Raw genomic sequence first — 23,974 nt, 5'->3', positions numbered from 1 at the left:
ATGTTGTTTTATTTTAGATGACTTTTCCTTTATGTTACAGTTAAGGCCTCATATTGATTTTTTTTTTTTTTTTTGCAACTGGTGTGTAGATAGATTACGTTTTCTATGAATTTCATTTCAAAATAAGAAAGGGAGCATGAAAAAAAAAATAGGTCTGGGGGCCACTGAGCTATGTCTGATTTCTTCAGATCCCTTCCAGCTTTTAAATAATTAAACCTGACCTCAGAACACTTTTTCCAGAATTCTAATAAAACCAAGTGCCTGGTGCTTTTCAAACATTTCCAAAAACATCACCGCATCACAGTGGCCCAAGTGCACGCAGAAGCTGACTTCATTTAACTGCCCTCGTGGACTCTGAGAGGCTGGCTGTCTTCCGTCCCCTGGCTGAAAACCACCCACCCCATCTGCAACCTGTGCTCACCGCCCATTTGACTCGTCTATTTGCTTTTCGCCCCAAGAGAGAAAAAAGCCAATACCCCAAACTCAAAATCTTTCTTATGCCATTTCTTTGTGCTTGGACAAGTCGGTGCTTAACCAGAATGTTTACCGAAAGAGCAAAATAAAATAATAAATAGAGCTCCAAGGAAATCTTTGGTGACAAATTTTGCTGTGCTTGAGTGAGTTGATGCCATGTGACATTCCTTCCTATTAATTATTTCTCTCAGGCTTATCTCCCCTCATCTCTTCTCGAGCTTCTTATGTTTTAAAGGCAGCTAGCACAACGGCTTGGGTACCGCCTTTCCCATCTGCGTGGAACACAATGTTCTCAACGGCCGGTGTCAGGGACGCCACGCAGAACCGGCAGATGTGGCAGGGAGCGGGGAAAAAAGCAAAAATGAGGAGGCGAAGAGCGGAATCGACCGAAGCCAGGCGGGGGACAGACTGCAGTGAGGGGATACCCTGTGTTGAACAGCGCCCCCCAACATCCGCCTCTCCCTGCGACCTCAGAATGTAGCCTTCTTTGGAAACAGGGTATTTGCAGGAGGTCACACTGGATCGGGGTGTGCCCTAAAGTGGGCCCTCGTCTTGCAAAAAGAGGACAGGACACAGACACAGAGTGGAGGCCAGGTGGCAACAGAGGCAGAAATTGGAGAGACGCGGCCACCAGCCCAGGGACGCCTGGAGCCCCAGGAGCTGGAAGAAGCAGGAAGGACACACCCCTGATGCCTCCTGTGGGAGCCCGGCCCTGTCCACACCGTGATTTCAGACCCCAGCCTCTAGGACCAGGAAAATACATTTCTAGTGTCTGAAGCCCTCCAGCTGGTGGCAATTTGTGTGGCAGCCACAGGAAACCCATCCAGGGCTCAGGTTGGAAAACCAGGAAGGTAAGTATCACGGACTGCATGTCTGTGTCTCTCCCAACTCTTATGTCAAAACCCCACCCCCCATGTGACGGTGTGAGGAGGCGGGGCCTTCAGGAAGGAGTCAGCAGGGGGCCCGCTGCCCCAGCTCTGCCCCCCCCCTCCCTTGAGGTCACCAGGGCCCCACCATGCCGCACTCTGCCTCCATAACTAGGGGAAACACATGTGGTGTTTATAAGCACTCCCCGCCCCAGTTCGTGGTATTTTATGGTGGCAGCCCGAGAGACTAAGATAATAAGTAGCTGGTCCCTGTCCCCTCCACCTAGCCATCGACTGCAAAGTTGAATTTGAGAACACGAGGGGCGTGTGGGGTGGAGGAAGGACCTCCCGGCCTCGTGCCTTGCTGGACGACGGGTGCTAAAGCTGATTCCCTGAGCCCTGGGTGTTACGTCAGCCCCAGCTGGGTGAGGCCCTTCCGTCTCCCCACGGGGGATCCTTGACAGCAACAGAGGCTGGCATTTACTGCATTCTTACCATGATCCTGGCACTGATCGGTGAAAACTATGAATACTGACATCTGTATCTGATTGATAATTCTATTAATAAGTAGATATGTATATTCTATATTTTATCCTCAAAACAAGACACCTGTAAGTTGTAAGACACACTGTTCTGTTCTATACTCTTTCGGATGAAAGACGCGCCCAGTTCAACACATCCTCAGTTGCAAACACATCCCCATTTTAGAGACGTTAATACGTGAATCCTCGAATCGATGAAACGTGGTGTTATTGTCGCCCCTACTTTATGGCTGAGACAATCGCGACTAAGGTCACACCACTAGTAAAGAGCAGAGCCAAGATGAAAGCCGTTGGAAGGTTGGCTCTCCGGCCACACTGCATCTCCCACAGGGAATACTACCAGCTCTACAGCTGAGTGTCTTAGGCTGAGTCTCCTGGCTATCACTCAGTAGCCATTCTCTCTCTTCTTTAGCACTACAAACCTTGAGTTTCAGTGGGCACATGGTCACTGGCTAAGAACTACATTTCCCAGCCTCCCTAGCAGCTAGCTGGGGCCATGTGACTAAGTTCCGGCCAATGGGATATAAGCAGAAGACACGAGTAAACCTTCTGGACCTTGTCCTTGCAAGGAAGAGGGGGTGCCCTTTATGTCCCGTTTCTTCCCTCTTTGCCCTGGCTGGAATGCAGGCGCACTGGCAGGAGCTGGAGCAGCTGTCTTAGATCTCAGCATAGAAACTACATATTGGGGTTGGCAGAGAAATAAGATAATGACTTTTATTTTTTAAGATTTTATTTAAAAAAAATTTGTGTAATGTTCATTTAGTTTTGAGAGAGAGAGAGAGAAAGAGACAGAGTGCGAGCGGGTGAGGGGCAGAGAGACAGGGAGATGCAGAATCTGAAGCAGCTCCAGGCTCTGAGCCATCAGCACAGAGCCCGACGCAGGGCCTGAACTCACTGACCTCGAGATCATGACCTGAGCTGAGGTCGGATGCTTCTCCGACTGAGCCACCTGGATGCCCCTGAGATTTTATTTTTAAGTGATCTCTACACCCAACGTGGGGCTCGAAGTCACAACCCTGAGATCAAGCGTTGCATGCTCTACAGACTGAGCCAGCCAGTTGCCCCGACAGAGTAACAAGATAAAAACATCACCTAGAGTTGTCATATTAGCCTGAATTGTTTTGTCTTGGGCAGTTGTGAAAGGAAAAAACTTCTCCCTTGTTTAATCCGCCGCTATTTTGGCCCCCATTCTAGCAGCCAAGAGGCAATCCTAATTACTACAGGCCATTACATGCCAGCTGCTGTCCTGGAGGCTCAGTCCTGGCCCTCCAGGAGTTTCGTGCTCACTAGGCAAGTGTGTAGACAAAACACCAAACACAATGCTAAGCACAGAGCAGGCCCTGGAAAAAGTCAGGTCCTCACGCAGGTGAGACACAGGTACCTCAGGTATCAGTTCGCATATCTTGGCATTCTGCTTTCTCCAAATCCTACCAAAGTATGGTAGGAAAAACTCTTTTTTCTGGGTTCCTCTCCCCAGCGACCCACCACATACACCTTAACAAAGAAATCGCTTTCTTGGTAGGGAGAGCAATTCAAAAGGGAGCTGCGGACCTGCCTGTATATTCCAGAACGGTTCCCTGTTTCATCCAATGGCCGCATCCCAATTTTCCTTCCTGAGCCACCGCTGGCCCACTCCCGGTGGTCCTGACCAGGCCGTCTTTGTACCCATCCTTCGCCAGGCCGGAGCGTGGCTCGCGACTGAGCCTAAGCAGCCAGGACTCCTCACCCCTCCGGCCACAACAACCCCATAGAGAGAAGACTCGTGCCCGAGCGGAATTAATTTGCATCTTGACTACGAACGGATGCTGGGTGTTGGCGGAGGGCAGATCTGGCACTCCTCAGCTGAGAGTTTGAGCTGTAGGGATCATGAAATCTACTGCAGCTGCTACGGCGATGCAACAAAATACCCCAGACCTACTGACAGAAGTCAACCGTTTACTACACTTATGGATTTGGTGGGTCACGACTAAACACGGTGTGGACCTTGCTTCTCCACAATGTCCGGGGCCTCGACTGCAAGTCTCAAAAGCTGGAGTCCGGAGTTAACTGCAGGCCCAGCCTAGCTCCTGTCGGCGGGGCCCTCAGGTCCTTTTCCACACGGGCCTCTTTCTGTGGTCTCCCCTCGAAAGCCAGCCTGGTACAGGCTTCCGTACAGCATGGTTGCTGCTTGCCAAGGGCGAGTGTCCCCAAAGAGAGCAAGGCAGCTGGAAGCTGCATGCCTCTTAAGACCTGGTCTCTGGAATCACATGTAACTTCCACCACTTTCTACTGGTTGTGGAAGTTCAAAGGGAAGTTCAAGGTCAAGAGGAGAGACCACAAACCCTACCTCCTGCTGGAAGTGTGTTAACGTCACATTTTATTTTACTTATTTTTTAAATGTTTATTTATTTTTGAGGGAGAGAATGAGACAGAGAGTGAGCGGGGGAGGGGCAGAGAGAGGGAGACAGAGAATCCCAAGCAGGCTCCATGCTGACAGCAGAGAGCCCGACGAGAGGCTTGTACTCACAAACTGTGAGATCATGACCTGAGCTGAAGTTGGACGCTTAACTGCTTAACCCACTGAGCCACCTGGGGGCCCTTAATGTCACATTTTATGAGGGCATGTGGGATGGGATGTGTGCCTGGGTATCTACAAAACGAGGCCGACACAGAGCAAAGCAGAGCAGAGAGAAGGAGAGCCCCTGGATCCAGCCGTACCTGAAGCTTGACTCACGGGGAGATTGTCTTTTCCAGTCAGTGAGCCAATGAACATTATTTTTGCTTTAGAGATTCACACTGAATCTCCATCACTTGCAGCCAAGAGAGTACCGAGTAACATACAGACAGGAAGCACTAAAATGCTTGGCTAAGGCAGGACTCCAGCCGTCAGCAGCATGAAGGACTAGCTGGTGCTTTGAAATGACATGTTTTCCTCTGCTCTTGGCTAACCAAAGTCCCCAGGCCAGCATCCCCAGTACGAATTTGCCACTCCCTTTAGAGGGCAAGAATGATGACAGTCAGTTTTTTTGTTTGGCTTGGGTTTAAGCAGCCAAAATGTTCCCTTTTGCCACGAGTGCAATGCAGGCTAGCATCTGGAAAGTGCTATCCAAATGACCCAGATCAAGGTGACTGTCAGGACAAGAGAGAGCAACCCCGGGGCCTGGAACATTCCTCCAGGCTGGTCGGTCCTGCAGGGAGATGCCAGGCCTCGGGCGGAGAGTGAGCACTGTAGCCGGCGTCTATCCTGTGCCAAGCACTGGTGTTCGCCCACCTTACTCCCAATCTTTACAGGAATCCTGCAAGGGAGGGCTCGTGTTACAAAGGAGGAAACTGAGGCAGAGAGAAGCCACACAACTTGCCCAAGATCCACACCAGGAAGCTGTGAAGACAGACATGTGGTTTTCTGACTGCAGAGCCCGAATTCTTTCATGCCAAGCTGGTGGGGCTGGGAGGAAACCGGGGCAGGGCCTTCTAGGCGAGGTGGACCGCATGCTTGACTCTGTGTGGGGAGGGAAGGCCAGCGAGCCTGTCCCGCGGCCAGAACAAGGAGGGGAGGGGCCCATCACGGCAGCAGATGCTGTCGACTGGGCTCGAGGGTGGTCAGCAGAGAGGCAAGGACTGGCGTCCTGCCAAGGCCATCCTTTGGTGACCTCTGTGTAAGTCGAGGCCTGGCCACTCTGAGCAGGGTTTCAGTTGCTGGTTAGTGGCTGTGGACTGGCTCCTGTTTGCCAGCCTCTCTGTTTGGTACTTGGCTGGGCAGACAGAAGTGAGTCACACCCCGGTCCTGCCTGAGCAACCCCCCTCCTTCCGCCTCGGGCGTGGGCTGCCTGCCAATCCAAAATAAGCAATGTGTGGCCTGAGGGGTCAAGATCTGGGAGGTGAAGGAGCCCCAGGATAGGAGCTCCTGCTGTGACACCCGCGAGCTTTCCAGGGTGGGCCCTGGCGGGGGCCCTCGTCTTCATGGACCTGGTCCCGCTACACAGGACTGGCTGTGCCTCCAGCGAGCCACCTGGCCCTGTGCAAGTCCCTTCCTTTCCAGCTCTCAGTCGCTCATGTGCAAAATGGAGCAAACGGGCCCGCACCGCACCCTGACCTCCTCTCCCCCCAGGCGGTTATTGATCTCACTCCTGGATCCTGGGCGCTGTGCGGCTCCTGCCTGATCCTTAATCCGTTATCCACCTTCCCCTTCTGTTCTGTAAACTAGCCCGTCTCCACCCAGTAACCCCCTCCCCTGAACCCCGGCCAGCAAGAGTCGATTTCTGTTGCTCGCAACCCCAAAACCCTGGGTGACAGACTGACCCAGCTGGGCATCACGCCCAGCCCCGCGTGGCCTGCCCCACACAACGGCCAACGTTCCGAGCGGGTGCAGCCTCGCCTCAAAGCCTGCAAAACGCTTTACCCGCTTGTGGTGGTGGCCGGAGCCCATGCGGTCTCCAGAGCCGGGCAAAAGGGACACGTGGGGGGGTGGGGCACGGACCCGACGAAGGAAGCAAGCGTGGCCTGGAAGCACCCTCACAGTCTGAGCGGGGCGCTTTCCAGAAGCGGGGCGTGGCCTCCCGTGTCAGAGCCGCTGGGGAAGGCAAGGCAGGAAGTGATTAATGCCGGCTGTGGGTGTGACAGCCGCCGCGGCTCATTGTTAGAGCAGAGCAAATGCGGCCCCCCTGCCCGCGCCCATGCCTGCTGCCTGCCCAGCCCTGCCCCGCGTCGAGTCCCCCTCCTCCCCTGGGGTGTACAAATCCACTGTGCCAGGCGCTTAAAAATAGCATCCTACCCAAAACGTGGGCATGAGACGGAACTCCAGAAAAGGAGAAAGCCTCTCCTCTCTTGCCTCGGAGCACGTGGACTGTGAGCGAGCTGTGCCTGGCGCTGACAAGGGGCCTCTCTCTGAGCCTTCTGTTCCGCGTGGGGAAGGGAAAGCCCCAGCCCAAAGCCAGCGCGGCGAGTCAACGGGACGGCTGCGCGGGGCATCACCCCTCTGACCCGGGGCCTCTCCGCACCCCGGCCACGAAGGAGCCACTCGTCTCCGACCTTCCTCCCTAGAAGGTCACTGGAGGCTGGCTGTGACCTTGACCTCTCCATCCAGCTTCTGCCCTGTAGGGTCAGTGACCCACTTGAATGGATTTCCTGCCGTACGTTCTCTTTTGCAGCACTGTTGATAATAGCAGGAAACCAGAAGGAGCTAAAGTGTCCAAAACTGGAGGTCAATTAAGTTAATTATGGCAAAGGCACCAAAGAGAACCACGTGGCCTGTAAGAAGGCATCTTTCAGAACGCCATGCTTTTTGGAGTCTGAGACGCTGTCATTTGTCACACGGATCGCCTATCTCATAACCCCCTTCAGGGGAGAAAAAGAGAGAAGTAGCTGGGATGTTTCTTTTGACAACGATTCTAAAACACATCCCTATTTCAGAAACATCAAAGTGTGGGAAAATATGCAACATGCTAAAATGTAATGATTTGCAGGAAATGGTCTTGATACATTTTTAAGTTTAAAAGAAGTGGGTTAAGCAACACCATGCCGGGTCTTAAGAAAAACTAGCACGCATATGCAGACACAGGCTGTGCTCATTCAGCAGTGATCTGAGCCCACGAAACACACACGCACACGTAGAAACAGGCTGGAGGGACACCTAACGAAAGCTAGCAGCGCGTGTCTCCGGGGACTGGGGCTGTGAACACCTTGGGGTTTCTTCTCCCTTGACGTTTTCTGTACTTTCCGATCTTTCGATTTCATAGTCAGGTGACTGAAATAGCGGTGGCTCCTGCTTCCGATCTCCCCTCCGTGTGTCCGGACTGACCTGTGCGGAACGCCCTCCAACGGGGACCCTTTCTGCTCTCACGACCACCTGTGGAGGCAGGAACCTTGCCACCACCATTCTGCTGGTTGGGAAACCGAGACTCCGACTGGGCAGTTTTCCTGAGGCCGCACAGCCTTTACGCGATGGAGCCCGGATTCAAGCTCCGGTCACACGATTCCAGAGCGGAGGCCCTTCAGCATCTTCTGTGGACACTAAGCTCACCATGGGCCCTGCTTGTCAGTGCCACAGGGCATCGAAGGACAGCGCCACCTCTGTGCTCGCCAGGAGGGGAAGCCTTGATGTGGAGCCCAGAAAGGGCCCCTCGTGTCTACCCAAAGTCTAGAGCTGGGGCTCCCAGCCCCCTTGGTCCTGAGCCACGTGCGTGTTTTGTGACATAAATGAGCACAATCAGGCTGAGAGAACCAAGACTGAGACCACCAGCCCAGCTGACCCAGCCCCTCTCCAGGCAGACAGAGGAAACGGATGTTTCCACAGCACCGTGCAAGGATGCTTTGGCAAGCCCCCCTACATCCCCTTTGGTAGTGTCTTCTCGTCCTGCTGCAAGGAGTCTCCAGCTTCCTCAAGAGAGAAACACTCCTGACATCATTTCTTCTTCTTCACTGGGCAGCCAAGGGAGCTGCTGGGATCCCTCCAAGCAGGGGGTGGGGTAGCGTGTCCGTTTGCCGGAACTCAGCTGAGAATCTTCTCTCTAGGAGACCCCGAGAAACTGTTCCAAACAAACAGAAAGGCTGCTGGGGAAGCTGATGGCCGGGAACGCAGGGTGGCCGGTGCAGCCCTGGGGAGAAGGATGGAGACAGAAAATCCCAGTGTCGCTGGTACTGGGCCTCGCCGCCAGCCGCGGAGCCCCTCGAGGCGCCAGGCTGTGTCTCCACGGCGACAACGCCAGTGAGCAGGGCTGTCCCATTGTCCAGGCTGGCAAAGCGGAGGCTCAGACACGTGAAGGGACAGCCTCACAGCCAGAACGCAGCCTGGGCTCCGAACGCTGCTCTCCCAACTCTTCAACGTCCCTCGGATCTCAGACCCCCGCAGGAATGCTGTGGAAGCCAGAAACTCTGCCTTAAAAAGTGCACGTCGGCCTTTCACGCAAAATGTGGTGGATACATTCAGGGGGGGTCAAGCTCTCCTTGAAGGCCTTTGATAAGAGTCTTTGTCGACTGTCCAAACACATTCACTTCCACCCTGCACCCCTGCGCCAGTGCACTCTTTCGGGGAAGGCGAGGGAAGGGTGCTGGTCTCCACCTCCTACCGCAGCCTCCAAGGGGAGAAGAACCCGGGGCTGCGTTTTCCCTGTAGCGGCCCTGTGCACGCAGGACCAGGACTCTGTGCACGGTGGGGGAGCCAGACCTGTCCCCCCCTAGCAGTTCTGGCTATTGGGAGCTCCAGCCCCACCCCATTTTTAAACTTGTAAGACTCGTGTCCGACTTTGGGCCTCCAGGACAGTGAGATAAAAACGTGTGTTGTCTCAAGCCACCGAGTTTGTGGGCATTTGTTATGGCAGCCACGGGAAGCTAAGGCACCCGCCCAGAAGCAAACATTTGAGGCTGCTTTCCCTGTTGCCCCGCACAAAGCAAGAGCAAGCCCACAGACTTGGAAGGCCACCCCCACAGGAAAACGTAGGCTCTCCTTTCAGAGAATGCCAAGAGGTCGGGTGGCCACCAGGAGGTTAATTCACTCCATCCGAACCTGCCATGGCTACACCCCGACGGCTGTGAGAAACGGCCACTGCTCACGGGTGCCGGCCACACGCACACCGCCGTACCCACGGTCCCCGAGCCACACGGCAGCCCACCATGCAGATTGGGAAAGTGAGGTGCGGGGAGACTGAGTGGTGCGCCTGGGGCCACACAGCCAAGAACCACGGCTCCCGTGTCTCTGGGCTCTTCCAGCTTGCTCTCATTTCCGACACAGCCGACTGTCAATGAGCCCAGACACGACGAAGGGGGTGCCGGCACGGTCGCCACAGGACCGGGGCAGCACACGGGCCCGTGTCCGTGCTGGTGACGCACCGTGCTGTGTGCATGCACGTGAGCCAGAGGGTGAGAAGGCTGTCGTGGAGGTGTGACCCCTCAGTTATCCGTGGCAACGGCCCAGCGATGGGTGAATCAGTCCAGGGGTGCCCCCGCCCACTACAGACGGCCCCTCCAACCTCGCCTCTCAGCCAACTTCCCAGAGAGGCTGACGGGACTGGGAAGCAACACGTCCCCTCCCTCGCTCCCGGAGAACTAGCCGCGGGGTGGCCGGGAAGGGAGAAAGTGCACCCAGGGGCTGCACAGTCCTCCCCGGCGACGAGGAGATTAACCCGGCAGACCTGGCCTCCGGACAAGGCGGGAGCCTGGCCTGGTTGTATCTGCCCAGCCGTGAAATGACTGATTACGGAGCACGTACCTGATCAAAAGCTGGCTCTAGTGGAAGGTGATGCCCAGTGCGTTTATGATAAAGGGTGACAACAACCCCACCCACACCTCACGTAACGTGGCAGCGTGGTCCGTTGGAGACATAATTGCGGTCGGACAGATCTCAGAGTATACCACAGGTGACCTGAGCCTCACTGTCCTCATCTGCAAAGAGACCCCTGATTTTGTTCCAGTTTCTACACACTCTGTACATGCATGGGCTTCAGGAGAGGCAGGCTCCAGTCCCAGAAGGCATATCTTGATTGATCAAGGGCCATTATGATGACTCCAGCCCTCTTGTCTGTGGTTAGTTTCAGTGGATATATGACACAACCTAGCCAATGAGCAGAGGGGCTTCAGTGAAAGACGTTTTTCCCCCTTAAACTTGATACGCAAAGAAAGATAATCTTTCTCCTTCTGTTGGAAGCTGGATGTGATGCCTGGAACAGCTGCAGCCACTTATGAGCCTGAGGAGAACCAGCCTAAGGTCAAGGCTAACACCCTGAGGAGGGCGCAATGTATAGACAGAAAGAGGCTGGGTCCTCAGTGGTGTCCATGAGACAGTGCATGAACCAATTCTGGGTCCTTCGTGTCTCAGGACTTTCTGACCTGCTAGTTAGCAGGTTACACGGGTAATATCGCATGTGATGTCAGAAGCATGGGTGGATGTGAACAGAACACGTTATCGTAAAATGTTATCATACATTTAATACAGAAAAACTTGGCCAAACACAGTTGACCAAAAATCTGAAGATGTTGTTGGGCACCCAGGTGGTTCAGTCGGTTAAGCGTCCGACTTCAGCTCAGGTCACGATCTCACGGTCAGTAGGTTTGAACCCCACGTCGGGCTCTGTGCTGTCAGCTTGGAGCCTGGAGCCTGTTTCGGATTCTGTGTCTCCCTCTCTCTCTACCTCTCCCCCGCTCACCCTCTGTCTCTTTCTCTCAAAAATAAAAAACATTAAAAACATCTGAAGAAGTTGTGAATCATACCAACTATTTTCTATGTGAGGAATCAGCCTCCAAAGGCAGGTTGATAAGTGAACTGGCTGGATGACCCCTGATGGTCCCTTTATCTCCTTTTTCATCTGCTGATGAAGAAGTTAACCTCACATGACCACCACATTCTCTTCAGGTCAAGTCTTTCCTGTCCTGGGATTCAGGCTATGTTATAAGGAAATATTACCAATATTTTGGGAAAAAATTCCACTCTGCAAGCAGTAGGTCAGAAACATAATTACACATAATAAATCATCCCTGATAGACAAGATTCTGTACTCACTGGAGAAATTAGCACGGTACCACAATCTCTATAGAGGAAAAGGCAGAGCTCTAGAGGAAGCATTGCAAAAACTTATTTGGGAAGTCGCAACGACCATCAGCAAACACTTAGCGAGTGCCTTCTGTATACAAGGCATCCATCTAGAGCTGGAAACTCGAAATGACAAAAACGTATCAGACCGGTCGGTCCCTATTCTCAGGGAGCTTATGGTTTAAATAAGGTGCCAACAGACGTGTGCCAACAGGACTGAACTTCCCTTGGGACACGCTGGCATGGCCTTACCGTATTTCACAGCCAGGGATGGTTCTGAGAGTTCCGTACAGATGTCCGCGTGGAAAGCTGTCCCTGCGTAAGAAAGAGGAAGCCTCAGTGCCAAGGAGCCAATGCATGAAAAGAATCACACGTGTGACCTATGGACCAGTGGCTTCAAAAAACGGTCAGCTTCAGAAACCACTCTTCAGACAGAATCTAAAGCTGAAGTCAAATACACATTACACATACGAGCAAACACAACCGCGCACCAGAGCTGCCGTGGTTAACATGTGAAGGCAAGGCCTCCACTCGGTCAGGAAACATCCAATGCGACTAGGGCCACACAGTGGACCGGACGTGGGATCTGTCCTTGCAGGTGGTGTGCAGAGGGCAGGTGGCCTCTCTGAACCACAGTCTCTTCATCTGCGAAAGGAGAATCGAAGGAAATAATGCAAAGCACACAGCCTCCGGCAGGTCTCCACGAGCGTGAGCTCCGTGACTCCAAGGTCACCTGAGCCGTGTTGAAGAGATGCCCTATGATGACCTTCCTCACCCACAGGGTTGTCATCTCTACTCAGCCTCCATTTGCAGCCATTCCGGGTGGATGGGGCGGCAGGACTGGGGGTCAGGAGACCTTGGTTCTAGCCCTGCTCCACCCGCATCCACTCAGCTCTCCTTCCTCAAGGCTCAGTCGCCTCCTTTGCCAGGTGAGGATAAGGATCTATTGATCTCAAAGGCATGTCACAAGGGTTAAATGAGGCGTGAAAGCGCTTTGTCCGGGCATTTCCTTCGGCCTTCCCTCCTTTGGTGCCAAAACCTTTAGCTTGGCTGCGCTGGCAGGAGGCACAGTGAGCTCCCAAACGCAAGGCCGAGCTCTGTCACTTGCTAGCTGTCTGTCCTTTAAAAGTGACTTGCCACTCTGTGTCCTGCGCACGGAGCCCACCGCAGCTGTGATGATTGACCGCAGCTGTGATGATATACTGCCATTTTTGTTCTCTGTCGTGGAAATGGCTTGGGCCAACCTGGGGGTTGTCTGTGCTGCAAACACACACACACACACAGTCAGCTCAAGGGCACTCATTCGGCAGCAAGAGCTTGTTCAGAGTCCAGGTGACGTGGATACCGCTCACCCCGGCCGTTTCCGATGTTTACAGCAACGCATGTGTTGCGGGGCTCCTGTCTTCAGCAGACCACAGGATGCAGATGCTCCTACAGATGCTGGCAGCCACCGCGTCTTGAGCACCTGCTAGGCAGGCTCTCGTCTAATTCTCCAGCCGCCTCTTCAAGTAGGTACCTTTTGCCTCCATCTTGCAGAGGAAGGGGGACACGGGGCAAGCTGGGGGTGAGAGCCAGGATTGGAATCTGCTCACTCTGACTTCTGGAGTGTCTGCCCTCAACCTCTCTGGTCCACCGGAGGGGAGATGGGTCTGGGAAGGCCCCTGCGGGCAAACCGCCGTATCGGCTAAGAAGGCATTCAGCAGCAGGTGGCAGAGGGCCCAACTCACTTGAACAAACGTGGGTTTATTTTTCAAACAAGAAGCTTGTGCCTGGGTGGTGCCAGGCACAAGGTCTGGGTGAGTCTCCCTCGTGTGTGTCATCACAAGGGAACAAGGCCTCCACCACTGTGGCTGTGCTGTGTTCCAGAATGCTCTGATGGGGAGGGCAAAGAGGATTGCCTGACACATTTCCCCTCTGCGAGGCAAGTCACTTTCCAGAAACCCCTCGTCAGGCTTTGACTTGAGTCTTACTGGCCAGAACTGGATCACAAGGTTATTCCTGGATACAAGGGAAGCCAGGCATGGGAAAGTGTTGTTTTCCAACCTTCGTAGCCAGTGGGAGAACAACTGGGAAGGGCTTTCTGGTAGTTCACCAGCCATGCTGCACATCTACCAAGAGGCTGTCCCCACCCCTGCCTTGGAGACCAGGTCCGCGTTGTGTAGCTGTCGTAACAGAGCACCACAGACGGGGAGCCGGGACACGGGGGTAGAGCTTCAAACAGCAGAAATGTGTTCTCTCACAGCTCTGGAGGCCAGAAGCTCAAAGTCAAGGTGTTGCAGGGCCCTGCTCCCTCCGAAGGCTCTACGGGAGGGTCCTTCTTGCCTATCCCAGCTCCCGGGGGCTCCAGGCGTCCTTCAGTCTTTGTCCCTAGCTTCACATGGCCTCTCCCGTGTGTCTCCTCTTCTTAGAAGGACACCAGTCCTTGGGTTAGGACCCACCCAAATGCCCTCACTCAACCTGATTACATCTGCAAAGACACTACTTCCAAATAAGGTCACATTCACAGGTACTGGGTGTTAGGGCTCCAAGACATGTTTTAGGGGGACACAGTTTAACCACTAACAGACACCCATGTCTGCCTTTTGTCTTCTTTGCGAGGGAAGGTAAAGGACCACACCTGTTCCCTTTAGAGGGACCAAGATGCCTTCTTCCAAGATTAGACCCTCCCCCCACACCTCTGCTCCCACGGCCTTGGGCCAGCCTTGCCTGAGTAGGGCCTTTCTGACCCCCCTGCTCCTGCCTCACACCCCCTCTCCATCAGAGGCCCTCCAGAGTCCTCTGCTGCAGGCACTGACCTCTCCTCCTCCCGCCGGAGGGTTTTCTGGGACACAGGAGTCCCAGGGCCTGCCAGAGACAAAATGGTCTGCAAGTCCCTGAACTGCCCTGCTCAGCACGGACCTTAACCCCCACGTGAAACCCAGCGCTTGCCATCCACATGGCCTCTCAATGCTCAGGGCTCCTGGGGTTACCTTTCCAGGCAAGGCTCCGCTCTGGCAGCGGGCACCTGTGCCCGGGTGAAGTGCCTGTGTGGCCGGAGCTGTGCGAGCTCCTTCTCTGGTCCTCACTTTTGTGACAGGATGAGGAAAGGGCACTTGGAAGAGCTGCCCTGGGTCATGCAGCTTAGCGACACGGGGGTGGGGTGAAGTGCAACAGGCGTTACACTTGACGGTCATAACAACCCAACTGCTAACGTTTATTGAGCACCTGCTGCAAGCCACGTGTTCCAGGCCCGCTGCCTCCAAGTCTATGAGTAGGAGCTCCTGGGAGGGGGAAGTGACTTGCCCAAAGCTAGGTGCACCTAGAGAAAAAACTTTGCCGCTTGCTTTTTTTTGGGGGGGCGCAGGCAGGATGCAATTTTCCGGGATGTTACCCCAAAGGGGGAATCGATTATGCTAATTATGTTAAGTACTAGGATTCCTCCTGGTCCTACGAACCTATAAAACACCAGGATAAAATGTGGTTAGACCCACCGATCTCCCTCGTCTTCAGTAACTGCTTAAGCACAAGAAGAGGGGACATATGTCTGATTTCCATCAACCTCTGAAGCCACCAAGGACACCCCAAGCCCCATTCATGTGGTGTCTCTATGTCTCACGCAAGGGCCTGAAATTCTCATGGGTGGGTGGGAGGGTGCAGCAGGAGGGAGAATGGGATTATCCAATCCCACGTCTCCATTCCCCCCCCCCTTCTTAGTGTCCCTGCCCCCAGACCTTCAACAAAAGCAGAGGTACATTAATTTGTACTGCTGTATAACCAGTCACCACAAACTTAGAGGCTTAAAACAATACCCATGTAGCATCTGGAAGTTCTGTGGGCCAGAAATCTGAACAGACCCATCTGGAATCTCTGCTCAGAGTCTAATGGGCAGAAGTCAAGGTTTTGGTGGCTGGGTTGTTGCCTGTGGCAGAATCTACCTCCTTGAGGCTACAGGTCTGAGGTCTCTGTGTCCTACTGGCTATACGTCAGGACCACCTTTTTCTTCCTTCCCATGCGGCCCTGTCTGTTTTATAAGCAGCAATGATACCATATGTCTTCCTGACGCTTCTAACGCTGCTGACACCCCCTCTGCCAGCAGCCAGAGGAAACTCTCTACTTCTAAGGCTCACCTGATTATGCCAGGCCCACCCAGATAATCTCTGCGTGCCAAGGTCACCTGACTTGGGACTTTACATCTGCAAAATCTCTTCACTTAGATTAGTGTTTAGATAAGCAAAGACTGGGAATTCTGCCTACCCTGGGAGGTCTGACAGGGACATTAGCTGCAAGAGAGCCCCCTCCCCCATCTCTAGGCAGGGGAGACACCACCTTCCTCCTTCTCTGGTATGAAATGGGCCCTCTTTCAGCACAGAGGAATCTGTAGAAATTCACCTCTTACTCTGAAGGAAAAAACGTAACAGAGACCTGGCCTCCAAGGGGAAGCCCTAATATTCATACTGAACAAACTTGTTTTCTACTGGCTGTGGGGCAGGCCATCTATTCACATTTGGAAGAATTGGCCATCAGATTTCTTTTTCCTTTTTTCAGGGCATTTTCCAGTGACAATCTGTCAATGCTTTTCAAGACTGATTCTCAGAATGAAGTGTGATGAGTTTCCCGATAGAGCGACTCTTTATTGCCAGGTGTAGATGACCCCAACAGCAGCATAAGGGGCCCAAGCTCTGAGCACGCAGGCTGCGGGGGGCTCCAGACAGCTCTGCTTTTCACTCACTGTTCTGGGTTGAGTGATGTCTCCCCAAAATTCATGTCTGCCTGGCACCTATGAATGTGACGTTATTTGGAAATAGGGTCTTTGCAGATGTAATCCAATGAGGTCACACTGGTTCGGGTGGGCCTCGAACCCAATGCCTGGGGTCTTTGTCAGAAGAGGTGGACACAGAATTGGACACAGAGATAGGAAGGCAACCACCTGAAGATGGAGGCAGAGGCTGGAGTGATGTGGCTACAGCCAAGGAGCACCAAGGATTGCCAGCAGGGACCAGAAGCTGGGAGAGAGGCCTGGGATATATTCTTAACCAGAGCCTTAAGAAGGAGCCTACCTTGCCCCCCTGCCCCCCTGCCCCCTGGATTCCAAACTTCTAATCTCCGGGGCCATGAGAGGATAGATGCTGTAGTTATAAGCCACGAAGTTTGTGATAATTTATCTACGGCAGCAATAGGAAACTAACACACCCACTGTGTGTGTGTGTGTGTGTGTGTGTGTGTGTGTACGTGCGCTTTAAATCTAATCCCTGACCACCTACAAACCTCACCCTATTTTATTATACCACCTACCTTCAATCATTTACTTTCTGCCTGGCCTTAAAGCATTTTAATTTGCAACCCCTGGTGTAATTGATACATTTAATAAAACTGGGTTTCAAAAGCAAATACCTCATACTGTGCATAAGAATAAACTCCAAATGGCTCAGGGACCTGAACATGAAAAAAAAAATGAAACCATATACATAATACAAGAGAATACAGGTTAATTTGTTTATAACCTGGGTGTAGGGAGGGGTCTTTTAACCACCACTTAAAATCCAGATGCAAAAAATGATCACAAAAATACACTTTTTTTCAAGGTAAAAACACAATAAATGAAGTCAAAGGCAACTGACAAACTGGGACAGAATATTTTCAACATAAATCACAGATAAAGGGCTTTTATAGCTCTAATATATAAAGAACTCTTAGGAATTGACAGAAACAAAGACCCAAAACCTGATAGAAAAATGTGCAGAAAACATGAACAGGCAATTCATTAAAAAAAAAAGAGGAAGATAGAAAAATGGTATCCACATCTGTTCTCCAATCCTGCCAGACACTCTGAGGCCCCTGCTGTAACTTAATAAATCTGTTTCTGCTCAAACCAGACATAGTAGACTCTTCTGTCTGCAGTACGGACTGTTTCCAGATGTCAATCCACCTTGAAGCACAAAGACTTCCTGGCCTACAGTGTCTCCAAAAACTATTTACACAGACTGTGGAGGCAGCTTTAAAAGAGGAGTTCACATGTATATTTTCAAGCAGTCATAGTTTTATCGCAACAGGAGCTGGCCTTCTGGGGTGAGCACCTTGAAGGAGGAAGCTTTACTGGGCTGGGTGAGCTCTGGCGTGTTTGTTGAAAAAGAATCCTCCCACATTTCAGAGTTACACCTTGTCACCCAAACAATACGTTACCTGCCTTTGAAATGTGTTTTTCACCCCGACTTGAGTCTGGGTGTGCTCTGTATCTTGAGACTTCAAGCCAGGCGCTGAAGCCTTGATCGGGATGGCACTGGGAAGCAATCCAGTTCCTCCGCTTTAGCCCTGCTCGTACTTCTCGGAAGCACATGGGGGATCTGGAGGAGGCGGGTCGGGTTTCAGCCTGGTGCAAGGTCCAGGATAAGCAGAACTGCCTTCTGAAACTCAGCCAGCAGAACAGAAATAAGCTGAATGTCCGGCAATAGGGGATTAGTAGAAAATTTTGCGGTACGCCCAAACAAAGGGATTCTGGGCTGCCCTTGAAAACCAGGACTTGGAAGAGAGTCCGTGACAGGCGAAGACATCTGGGATATGTTGTTAAGTGGAAAGAAGAGATCGCAAAATGTGGAGAACAGCCCTATTTTTGTGGAGAGTAGACTGCTCCTGTAAAAATAGGTGTGCATAAATACATATGAATACAACAGTGTCTAGGAAGATGTACTTTCAAATGTTGACGTTGGTTATGACTGAGAAGTGAGATTCTTTGTGAGTTCTATATCATTTTCTAGTGAGATAAAATCTCTGTACAAGGAGCATGCATTACCTCATGACCAGGCAAAACAATATATATGTATATTATTGATTACTTATATATATAAAATCCATAACTTACTTGCTTTAAAATAGTCCAGAAGAATTATGTACATATGCTAGAGCAGGGTGGGGGAAACAGATGAACCAGGAATGGCAAAATGTCACCGTTGAGGAAGCTGGGCAGTAGGGACGCAGGGAATCACTACACTAGTCGACTGACTCTTGGGTATGCTTGGAAATTTCCATGGTGGAAAGAGAAAACGCACAAAACCAAAAGCAGCAGTGAATTCATTGTGGTGTGGGAAACGAACAAATGTGAAAACTGAACAGACATACGACACAAATAAGGCTCAGGACTTGTCGAGAACCCACGAGCCCCGGATGGTGCCTCAGCTTCCCCATCTGTAACAGGGAGGATCCCGGTCAAGGTGCAGGCCTGTGATATGGACTTAACTGATTATTTTGGTGGTTGCTATTGTTCGGTCCAAAGCAGCACACGGGAAGCCTGACAGCAAAACGTCTCCACGAGGTGCACGCAAGGGTCACACGGGAGCTGGTGAAATGTGGCGTCCAAGACCCCACCCCCAGGGAGTCTGGATCCGTACCCAGGGTCAGGCTGAGGAACCACCATCTCAAAGAAGAGCCCAGGTAATTCCCGCCGTGGCAACGGCACCTAGCCCAAGGCCACAGACACCTAAGAAAGCAAGTCTGCCCTGGAGGAAAATGTGTGTCTGTGCAGAATCAGCGCCAGGCATTGTTTGGGACAACTGCCCGTTTACGACTCCAGGTGGACTTTGTGGGAGGCCACGGCTAAGGGAAACTGGCATGCGGCAGATAACAGATAATGGCTGGAGCCTCTGGTTTGCAGAAATAACGAATAAACAAGTTACCTTTACGCTTTCCTCCGGGAGGGGCAGATTCTGGGCAACTGACTCAGGTCAGAATCTGGTTCCAACGCGTACAAACTTGCATGGCCCTGGGCCCACGATGACCTTTCCATCTGTAAAACGTGAACAGTGACAGCAGTTCAGAAGCAGGCTCACAGAGCTGTGGCCATCACGAGAGGCCATCAGGGGCTGAGGCACCGAGCAACGATGCCATCAGTGAGATCAGGGACCTACTTCGTAAGGCCTGCACGGAAGGGGTTTGGGGTCCCTTTGTTTTCTGTGTCAGAAACACAGGGCCTTGGATAAAGGAAAAACGCACATCAGCACGTGTCTCCAACTGGAGACCAGGCACACCCCTCGACAGACCCTGAAGGGAAGGTAAAGCGGCGGATCCAGGAGGGAGCCTGGGTGCGTACTTCTGCCCCACTGTTCAAGGACTTCTGCTGATGGGACTCGCGACCTGCACTCTGTTTTCATTTTCCTACCACAACATGGCCTCCAGGCTCCTCCCCTAGGCTTGGGTTCTACGAGAGAACGGAGAAACGGGGCCATGGGGGCCGGGCGCTGGACTTGGAGTCCAGGTGGCCGAGCTCTCGCCTCAGCCGCATTCCAGGACCGCGGCAACTCCGTATCCCTTCAGACACAGGAAGTCATCCCAGGCACAGCCCATCCTCATTGCAAAATCGCTTCTCTGGGGCACTTGGGGTGAATCCCAAGTCTCTCTCTCTCTTTCTCAACAATAGTATTAATTTATACTCCACTCCAGTCCTTTGGAAAACATAGACAGACATATTGTTTGGCCCTAGACCGCAAGCTGCCGAGGGCAGGGCCCACTGTACTGTCGGTCCCTGGCCCGAGTCAGGCACGTGGCAGGTATGTTCACTCCTGGGAGTGAGTTTCGCTGTCCCACACAGCGTTGTACCGGGAATCTCTTCTCATCCGAACACACGGCCTGCTTCCCTTTTACCTACAGCCCCTTTGATCACGTGGAGGAACGCCCTGCCCTCTGGACTTACACTGAGCTCCCCTCCCCGGCCTCCTCCCACAGATCCTCAGGCCCTCCACTCTGTAGAAGGTGGAGAAACGTTCAAGTCCCACCTGAAGTCCGGGAAAGGGACCAGCTCCAAACAGCTTGGGGCTGGAGGCTGTTTTAGGGAAGGAGCCCTGGGCAGCAGCTGGCTGAGAAAACCACAGCCGCACTGCCAGCCCCAAGAGACAGCATTTCTAGCATTCAGAGGGACTGGCAGGTCACCGTCCACTTTAGTCTCCAGGAGGCTCCTGGCTGTTTCCTGGGGAAGGGAACTGTGTGCTGATAGAAAGCTCCCACAGATGGGCGGCCATCGGCTTCCAGAACAGGAGTCCAGGCGTCTGTTCCTTAAATTCGAGGAGCTGGGTGTCATTCTTCTTGGAGGCCCCCAAACCCTTTGCGGGGTGTGCTCCCGCAGGGTAGTGGTTTATTATCCACTGAGCTGGATTAAACTGAGCTGGAGTACGGATGAGGGGAAATGAGACTTGTAAGACTGTCCTGGAGTGGCCACAGCAAACAGCTTGGGGCTTAACACGACGGAAGTGTTCTCCCGCAGTCAGAGGTCCAAAGTCAAGGTGTCCCACGGCTACACTCCCTCCAGAGACTGCAGGCGAAGATCTTTCCTGCCTCTTCTAGCTCCTGGTGACTCCAGGCGACCCCTGGCTCCAAATCTCTGCTTCTGTCTTTACACGGCCTTCTCCACCGGGAGTCTCTGCTTGTTCTTTTCTGTCTATTACAAGGACACCCTAATCCATACGCTGTCCAGTTAAACAGCAAACGGCAGAGCAAAAAAGGGACAAGAAGGCGGTCAGGAGCTGGGGGACCTCGATCGTGACTTGTGGTTCAATTTCCCCAGCTGTCCAGGGCCGGTTAGCATCTCTGCTAGCTGCCGGGAGCAGGATTCCTGGTTTCCTTTTATAGATGAGGAAACTGAGGCTTGGAATGGTTGGGTGAAGGGCCAAGGTCACAGAGCTGGCCAGAGCTGGGACTGGAACGAAGGTCAGCTTGACACCACAGCTTGGAGGTTTCACATCCTGGTGGGGCTGCCCTGGAGGAACCTCAGCGCCATAAGGTCCCAAGATCTTTCTGCTCCAAGGAACCTAATTAACCAATAGGAGGCAAACGTGTTGACTTGCCCTGATTTCCATATTATTTTCCTTTCTCCTATCGTAGCTTTTGGAATGTGGCTACTTCCCTGGAATGACTTGAAAAGGTGAGGTCAGAGTGAACAAGGATTGACGTGGTTACTTGTAGACAGTAGACTGTACCGGGGAAGTGAGGCAGGGAGACCCAGCGGGGACCAGCCTCACCCCTCCTGCCTATGTGGATTTTCAACTGCCTGGGACTGCCACCTGGGTGCCTGCTCCTCCCTTCACTGACCAAGAACACCGTGGTGGCTCTGGGAAATTTTGCCCCAGGCGTGGAGAGGGGTCAGGGAGTGGGAAGCACATTTTCCTTCTCTCCCTCGAGTGGCTCTGCAAAGTCTGTTCAGCCTTGAGGTCCCAAGGCTGGCGAATGTCTTGCTAGGAAGTTTCCAGCACCTTGGACCACGTCCTGCAGAAATGCGTGCATTTATTCAGTGCCTTGCTCTTGTGTGCTGCCCAGAACCAGGGTGTAGGCTCCACAGGGCGGGCAGGGCAGGGCCTCAGAGCCTGGCACACACGGATGAGTCGTAGGTCGCCAGAAGTCAAAAAGACGGCCCCACTTCCAGGGGGAAGGGCAGGGAGAATGGACCACTGCTGCGGGGCCGGGCCTGCCGCTGTAGGACTCACGGGGGTCGGGTGCCCCGGCCCCCCCTCCACCTGCGGTGGGGGCCGCGCACAGGCCAGGCGGGGAGGGGGCGTTGCTCGTGCCCCGGGGTCCTCGCGCGCTGACAGCCGGCTGACTTAACAATGGCCGCATCTGGCGAGGTCTGCGGACAGAGCGGCTCCCTTCTCGCCCCAAGGCGGGCCGGCCGGCTCGCACGGGCGGGCGCAGGCCGTCTGCGAGCTCGCGACCTTCTCGCGAGCCCCCTCCCGCTCCCCGGGGCGGTGAGGGTTACCCTCGGTTTCCAAGGAGGCGCCCAGGGCTCAGAGAGGCCAAGCGACTCGGCCAAGGTCACACAGCCTCGCTGAGGGAAAACCGCGCCACGGCTCGCGTCTCCGGAGCCCCCGCTCCAGCAGCTTTTCGCAGATACTCTCTTCGTCCCTACGGCGACGCCCGGGAGTCAAGCGGGAAGGTCGGACGCCCGGCTTTCACCTCAAACAATACTGCGCGCTGATCTGCGGGAACAAAAGCGACCGGGAATCCGCCCCGGGTTTTCCGCCGCGCCGCCCCTCCGGTCGCCGCGGGGCGGGACGGGGCGGCTCCAGCGTGATCGACAGCCCCGGGGAGGCGTGGACGGGGCGGGGGCTAATCGGATTGGGGACCCGGAACAATCACGGGCCGAGAAGGGGCAGCCCGAGCCAATCAGCGCGAGGGGCGGGCCTGGCCGGCGCGGCTGTCGCGAGAGGCGGCCACCCCGCCCACTTGCGCCTCGTCCCGGCGCCCGTCAGCAGCGAACGCGGCCGCGCTCGGCCCGGATCCGTCCGCGGACCGGGGAGGCCGAAGCGCGAGGCCGAGCGAGTGCCGGCGCAGATCCCTCCGCCGCCGCTGCCGCTGCGCCCGCGAGTCCCTGCGCGCCCCGCGCCCGCCCGCCGCTCCCGACGCGCCCGCCCTCCCGCCCGCCGCCCGCGGCCTCCGACCCGGCAACGGCCGGCCGGCCCAGGCGCGGCGGCGGCGGCGGCGGCGGCGGCGGAGAAGGAGGAGGCGGAGGAGGAGAAGAAGGAGGAGGCATGGCCCGGGCGGCTCCGGCGGGGGGCGGCCCGCAGTGACAGACCCTGCGGCGCGGGGGGAGATGGGGGCGGCCGCCTCCCGGGCGACGACGACGACGACGACGACGAGGAGCGGCCGCCGCCGCCGCCGCGCACCGGCCGCCGCTGGGGACGGGCGCGGGCCAGGAGCCCGCCCGTGAGCGGGGGGCCCGCGGCCGCTCGCCGCCCCCGGCCGCCCCGGCCGCCCCGGGCCCCCCCGGCGCCTCGCGCGCGCCCTCCCGCCGGCCCCTGGCGGGGGTCCCGCCCGCGCCGCGCGCCCCCGGCCCCGGCGCGGCCCGCGGCGCCCGCCCGCCCTCGCCCGGCCCCGGTCCGCGCGCCCCCGGCCCCGGCGCGCCCCGGGCCCCCGCGCCCCCCGCCCGCGCCCGCCCGCGCCCCCGGCCCCGGCCGGCGGCCCCCGGCCCCGGGGCGCGGCGCGGCGCGGGCGGCAGCATGGTGGAGAAGCGCTGCCCGCTGCAGAGGGACGGCGTGTACCGCTGGTTCTCGGAGCTGCCGTCGCCGCAGCGCGTGGAGTTCCTGTGCGGCCTGCTGGACCTGTGCATCCCGCTCGAGCTGCGCTTCCTCGGCTCGTGCCTCGAGGACCTGGCCCGCAAGGACTACCACTCGCTGCGCGACTCGGAGATCAAGGCCAACAACCCGGCCGACCTGGGCAGCCTCACCAACCTGACGGACGAGGTGGTGCGCAGCAAGCTCCTGGTGTCGCTGGCGCTGCTGGGCTCGGAGCAGCGCGAGGCGGCGGGCGTGCTGTACCGCACGCTCACGCACATCGACTCCATCATCCACAACTACGGGCTGCAGCTCAACGAGGGCCGCACGGGCGATGAGTTCCTGCTGCTCTTCACCATGGCCTCCAACCACCCGGCCTTCAGCTTCCACCAGAAGCAGGTGCTGCGCCAGGAGCTCACGCAGATCCAGAGCAGCCTGAGCGGCGGCGGCGGTGGCGGCGGCGGCGGGGGCCACGGCGGCAAGAGCGCGCTGCCCACCTGCCCGGCCTGCCACAAGGTGCGCGCCCTCAGCCTCTCCCCACCCCCAGTACCCCCCTCCCCCAGGGCCCCTCGTGGGCGGTCGCACCCG

At 55.1% G+C, this 23,974-nt stretch overlaps 2 protein-coding genes across 10 annotated transcripts in view; one reads left to right on the top strand and one right to left on the bottom strand.

Annotated features, from left to right (window-relative positions):
• Positions 1-23,974, bottom strand: part of JPH3 (junctophilin 3) — a 161,610-nt gene that overhangs the window by 137,167 nt on the left and 469 nt on the right. The window contains exons 1-4 of one of the 9 annotated variants that reach the window (XM_053906738.1): positions 22,290-22,403; positions 19,028-19,137; positions 17,541-17,701; positions 11,634-11,696 (exon numbers count right to left, since the gene is read on the bottom strand). In XM_053906738.1, the coding sequence (XP_053762713.1) occupies positions 11,634-11,696; positions 17,541-17,694 (217 nt within the window). In that variant the 5' untranslated portion in view covers positions 17,695-17,701; positions 19,028-19,137; positions 22,290-22,403. Of the gene's footprint in view, positions 1-11,633; positions 11,697-17,540; positions 17,702-18,216; positions 18,369-19,027; positions 19,138-19,258; positions 19,489-19,509; positions 20,072-20,122; positions 21,388-21,431; positions 21,739-22,092; positions 22,204-22,289; positions 22,404-23,974 lie in introns of those variants that run through there. The other 8 variants (XM_053906734.1, XM_053906739.1, XM_053906740.1 and 5 more) reach the window with 8 other exon arrangements.
• Positions 23,282-23,974, top strand: part of ZCCHC14 (zinc finger CCHC-type containing 14) — a 55,384-nt gene continuing 54,691 nt past the window's right edge. Inside the window, 1 exon segment of the mRNA XM_019412975.2 lies at positions 23,282-23,902. Within this exon segment, the coding sequence (XP_019268520.2) occupies positions 23,333-23,902 (570 nt within the window). The 5' untranslated portion in view covers positions 23,282-23,332.

This window comes from Panthera pardus, unplaced genomic scaffold (assembly GCF_024362965.1).
Source record: "Panthera pardus isolate Hobbes unplaced genomic scaffold, ASM2436296v1 HiC_scaffold_19, whole genome shotgun sequence".
Lineage (NCBI taxonomy): Eukaryota > Metazoa > Chordata > Mammalia > Carnivora > Felidae > Panthera > Panthera pardus.
The sequence above is the reverse complement of the archived record's forward strand: the minus strand, read 5'-3'. Positions and strand labels throughout refer to the sequence as shown.